At 39.4% G+C, this 6000-nt stretch overlaps 1 protein-coding gene across 1 annotated transcript in view; it reads right to left on the reverse strand.

Annotated features, from left to right (window-relative positions):
• Nucleotides 1-2790, reverse strand: part of cfap74 (cilia and flagella associated protein 74) — a 134717-nt gene extending 131927 nt beyond the window's left edge. The window contains exons 1-3 of the mRNA XM_059503026.1: nucleotides 2630-2790; nucleotides 2474-2549; nucleotides 1120-1263 (exon numbers count right to left, since the gene is read on the reverse strand). Coding sequence (XP_059359009.1) covers nucleotides 1120-1263; nucleotides 2474-2549; nucleotides 2630-2708 — 299 coding nt within the window. The 5' untranslated portion in view covers nucleotides 2709-2790. The remainder of the gene's footprint in view (nucleotides 1-1119; nucleotides 1264-2473; nucleotides 2550-2629) is intronic.
• Between the last annotated feature and the right edge of the window lie 3210 nt (nucleotides 2791-6000).

The following is a 6000-nucleotide window of genomic DNA, read 5'->3' on the forward strand; positions in this document are numbered from 1 at the left end:
TTAACTATCATTTTGCATTATTGACACTGTTTTCCTAATGAATGTTGTTCAGTTGCTTTGACGCAATGTATTTTGTTAAAAGCGTTATATAAATAAAGGTGACTTGACTTGACTGGACTAGAGAATTGTGAGATAAATTCAAGGCATATCTAAGGGACAACACAATTCAAGCATATCAACACACTCTCATGAGAACAAAATGATATGGCATCATATTACGTGATCATAAAAAAAAATCCGTTAAAGGATTTTTAGGCTGCATTAATTAGGTAAACCGGAACCGGGAACACTTCCCATAACACCCTATGTACTTGCTACATCATTAGAAGAATGGCATCTACGCTAATATTAGTCTGTTTCTCTCTTATTCCGAGGTCACCGTAGCCACCAGATCCAGTCTGTGTCCAGATCAGAGGGTCACTGCAGTCAACCGGATCCAGTACGTATCCAGACCAGATGGTGGATCAGCACCCAAAAAGGACCTCTACATCCCTGAAAGACAGCGGAGACCAGGACAACCAGAGCCCCAGATACAGATCCCCTGTAAAGACCTTGTCTCAGACTACCACCAGAACAAGATCACAAGAAACAGATGATTCTTCTGCACAATCTGACTTTGCTGCAGCCTGGAATTGAACTGTTGGTTTCGTCTGGTCAGAGGAGAACTGGCCCCCCAACTGAGCCTGGTTTCTCCCAAGGTTTTTTTCTCCATTCTGTCACCGATGGAGTTTCGGTTCCTTGCCGCTGTCGCCTCTGGCTTGCTTAGTTGGGGTCACTTCATCTACAGCGATATCGTTGACTTGATTGCAAATCATTATTGACACACTGTTTTCCTAATGAATGTTGTTCAGTTGCTTTGACACAATGTATTTTGTTTAAAGCTCTATATAAATAAAGGTGACTTGACTAAACTGGGCTTAAAGAATCAACACACTGCAGAAATCTTAATAAACCTTCTCTCTCTTGTTTGTCTCAAACTTAGTCCACCTAAGTAACAGCTTTTCTATGACCTGTGCTCACACCATGCTGCACTTTTGAAAATACGGTATGGGAGGCAGAGTCTAAAAAACATCCTGTTACAGGAAGGGCCACATTATAACATCACATGTGAATACAGACCTGGCCTGTAACACATTCTGTTTCTTCTGTTGGTAAAAGATGTCCAGTTGATCTAGAATTTTCTGTAGCTTGAACATGCGTATCTTGTCAGTGTTTTGCTTTTCCCCTCCTTTGTCACTTCCATCTTCACAATCACTCACTTCCCTTAAAGTAGACAAGAGCCAGTAATACATATTTACACCAGTGTTCAAAGGTTTAAAACAAATTAATTAAGGTTACATCAAATAGATCAGAATTAAGAGTATTGTAAATATTTATATAAATGAAGAGTTCAGATGCAAAAGACTCTAAATACGGTTTGAATTTTTCTTCTAAAATGAGTATTTTAATAAGGCTCCTGTGTGTAGGTTCAATAATTTCACTTTAATGGTAATGAATAATGAGCATTTTTATCAGGCTCCTATGTTTATGTTCAGTTATTTAACTTAAATGGCAATGAACATAGCCTATTCATTCCAATTAAGTGAAATTACTGATCCTACAGAGGAGCCTGAAGAAAATGCTCATTTCAGAAGAAAATGTCACACAGAAATCCTTCCTATATTCTAATTTGGTGCCCAAGTAACTTTTCTTTTTATTATCAGCTGAAAAGTGTTGTGCTGCTTCATATTTTACAATATAAGAAGGGATTTCTGAAGGATCATGTGACACAGAAGGCTGGAAAAAGGTTGCTGAAACTTCTGCTATGTCATCACAGGAATAAAATTACATTTTTAAATTTAGTTAAATAAATAACATGGTAATAACATTTCATAGTATTACTGTATTTTGTATGTAATACATGCAGCCTTGAGCAAAATTTATATAAACAATATATATACTGTATTGTGCTTTTGTTGGTTTGATTGCTTCTATTATCTTAAATGTAAGTTCTCAATGTAAGTTCTTTATATATATATATATATATATATATATATATATATATATATATATACATATATATATATATATATATATATATATAAAATATAAGCATTTGCTGAATTACTAAATATAAATGTACTTCCCCTGACCTAAACTGGGTATCATACACTATTGTTTGCTCCATAACACTTTCTACATCTTAATTTCTACATGCTGCACAAAGACAAACATAGCTGTATCTACACACTGAGTGATGCAAAGTGATAGAACTATATTAATATAAACCCAAACATGTGTTTAGTACAACATTTACTCAGCATTAGTTAAACCCATCTGAATACAAATCAATAAGGTACTTCAATAAAATAAGTTAATTATTAATTTAAAAATTTGTTTATTCCTGTCTCCTAATTCATGAAAAAAAACAGTCTCACTCACTTGTACTTTCAGTCAAAATATTCCATAAAAAAGCACGCATTTTAACACCCACCAGCTGTCAGATCCTGTGGACCAATCAGGGACTAAGTCATCCTCAAACCTGAAGATGTCATCCCACGAACCAATCTCTAAATTAAACACAACATAATTAAACATGTATAAAATACTACCAACAACAGCTTGTAGTGGTCTTTAAAAATAGCCTTACCGCCTGAGTGCTCCTGTGCGCCAGTTTCGTGTGGCTCTGGCTCAGGTGCAGGTGTTGAGATATCTGCAACGTTAGCCATATTCTCGTCTCCAAATCAACAACTGCAGGAATTACAGAATAATCAATACTCGATAAGGATCAATCGCCGGACTTTATGCTGCACCAAGGATTAGCCTCATATTTGGTACAACTTCAACGTGAAGCCGTGTTTGTTTGTAAGCAACCTAACCAGACTATTTGTCAGGCTACTTATTTCTAACTTAAAATAGATTATGGTCAAAAGGGAGCGTATACGCGCAAGATATCCGTAACCTAAATATATATTATATATTTTCCTATGACAGAACAGTTTTTCCTGTCAACTCTCTTGCGTCTGAAGTCACAGCGTCTCCTCTTGTTGATGTGTTTCCATGGCAACACATACGCACTGTACCTTGGGAAATGTAGTGGCTGCAAGTAAACACACAGCGAGCCTTTCGTGTAGTCCTTGTCCGATTCAAAAATAAAAGTAAAGAACTTGTTGGCTGTGGTAAATTGCCGCTTACCTTACATGTTCATTAATTTTTGTATTGCATATTTAAAGAGCCAAATCACGAACACGATTCAGTAATCCTTATCCTCAGTAAGTCTTATTTTTTCCATCTCCAACCCAGCAACGCCCCTGGATTTTGATGAGTCTGATGATTTGGTGAGAAAATGAAAACCTCGAATCAGTCTGAGCGACTGTTTAATCAACTTATAATTATATAAAATATTTAATGAACAGTATATATATATATATATATATATATATATATATATATATATATATATATATATACAGTACAGACCAATAGTTTGGAAACATTACTATTTGTAATGTTTTTGAAAGAAGTTTCTTCTGTTTATCAAGCCTCCATTTATTTGATCAAAAATACAGAAAAAAACTGTATTATTGTGAAATATTATTACAACTTAAAATAATAGTTTTCTATTTGAATATACTTTAAAAAAAATAATTTATTCCTGTGATGCAAAGCTGAATTTTCAGCATCATTACTCCAGCCTTCAGTGTCACATGTTGTTACGCTGGGTATGGAAGACAGGAGGCAAAAGCAAGTTAACAGAGTTTATTGAAAGTAGATGTGTTGGATGCAGGTTGGAGAGTGACGCAGGGACCTCGATGGCAGCACAGACTGGTGAGTAGGTGAGTTGAGTGCGCTGGTAGAGATGACGGTGGTGGTAGATCCGTGAGAGGTGAAGATAATCCGTGTGTGAATGGAACAATCCAGAGACGACCGAACAGGAGACAAGCAAGGGCAGGAACACGAGAATCAGAACAGACATCTAACACGGAGGACCTCAAACAACGATCTGACAAACAAGAGACGAAAGACAGGGCGTTAAATAGGCTGTTGGAATGAGCTGCACCTGCCGCTGATCAGACACCCACATGAAACTATCAACATGACGTAACAGGAATACAGCTGGAGACGGTGCATTCATGAACCGTGACAGTACCCCTCCTCCTAAGGATGCCTCCTGGCGTCCCCAGAATCTCTTACCTGTCGATTGTAATCATCGATAAGGGAGTGATCCAGGATGTCCCTAGCAGGTACCCAACTTCTCTCCTCCGGACCGTAACCCTCCCAGTAATCTACAGAATTCTCGCCAAAATTTGGACACAAATTGGGGTCCCCTGTCGGAAACCACGTCTATCGGGAGGCCATGTAAACGAAAGACAGATCTACAACGGTCAACGCTGTCTCCTTGGCTGAGGGTAATTTGGGCAAGGGAATAAAGTGGGCTGCCTTCGAGAACCGGTCCACCACAGTTAAAACTACCGTGTTGCCCTGGGAGGGCGGGAGGGTGGTAATAAAATCTAGAGCGATGTGGGACCAGGGTCTCGAAGGGACCGGCAGCGGTTGGAGTAACCCATCAGGGGTCGATTGGAAGTCTTACCAGTGGCACAAACCGAGCAAGCCAAAACAAAACTGTGAATGTCGCGAGCCATAAGTGGCCACCAGAATCGTTGCTTGACTAAAAATCTAGTGCGGTTAACCCCTGGATGGCAAGCTACATTAGAGCAATGTCCCCACTGGATAACGTTGGACCTTAATCCCTCCGGCACAAATAAGCGGTTCGGTGGGCACCCGGGCGGAGGCGTTACCCCTTCTAAGGCCGTTCTGACCTTCGATACGATCTCCCATGTGAGAGTGGAGACCACTAATGTATATATATATATATATATAACCTTTATTTAAACAGGAAAAGTCCCATTGAGACATAGTCTCTTTTACAAGGGAGTCCTGTATAGCACGTGCAATCATAGGTTACAAGACAATAAATTTACAATATAAAATACAATGCAGATTTGCACAAAATTTACAAAATATTTGCATGTGAAGATGCAGTGAGTTTAAAACATATAAACAAACGAAAATAGTGGCTAGAAGTCAATATCCACCCACCATTAATACTGATTAAACTAATTGACGTTTGCGCCAAATAGTATTCAGCTTTAGATTTTCTAATAAGCGCTGTACACTGATTTCTAAGAGTTCTAAAAAGACACCAGTCGTTAGCACTCTGTGTTTTTCTAGCTATTGACCATTGATTATTTCTGGCATGGATTAGGTCAGCTATATCTTTCGAAAACCAAGGGTTGTCTCTGTTTTTTATCCTAAACTTCCTAATAGGGGCATGTTTATTTGCAAGCTTTAAGAAATGTTGCTGAAAAAAAGCAACAGCATGTCTCAGGAAAAATACACTCGGGGGTGGACGGGCGTTCGGAATGGTCAAAAATACGTGACAAAGAGTCGGGTTTAATACTTTTGGAACCTGGGCGGTACGAGATAGTAAAGTCAAAACGTCCGAAAAAAGTGCCCATCGAGCCTGCCTGGAGTTCAACCTTTTGGCGGTGCTAATGTACTCTAAATTCTTGTGGTCAGTCCATACAATAAAAGGAACCCCCGATCCTTCTAACCAGTGTCACCATTCCTCCAATGCCATCTTAACTGCCAACAATTCACAGTTACCAATATCGTAATTTCGTTCGGCAGGAGATAAACAATATGAAAAATACGCGCAAGGATGGACCTTGTTGTCTAAGGGAGAACACCGCTCCTACCCCCACCTCCGACGCATCGACCTCCACCTCAAACTGACGTGTTGGGTCAGGGGTGATCAAAATTGGGGCTGAAATGAAGCGGCTCTTCAGTTTGGAAAACACAGCCTCAGCTGTGTCTGACCACATGAACGCAGTTTTGGCGGAGGTCAAGGCGGTCAGAGGTGCGGCTAGTTGGCTGAAGTTGCGAATAAAACGCCGGTAGAAGTTAGCGAACCCCAGAAACCTCTGTAGGGCCTTACGGGAATCTGGACTTGGCCACTCT

Source organism: Carassius carassius, chromosome 21 (assembly GCF_963082965.1).
Source record: "Carassius carassius chromosome 21, fCarCar2.1, whole genome shotgun sequence".
Taxonomy (NCBI): domain Eukaryota; kingdom Metazoa; phylum Chordata; class Actinopteri; order Cypriniformes; family Cyprinidae; genus Carassius; species Carassius carassius.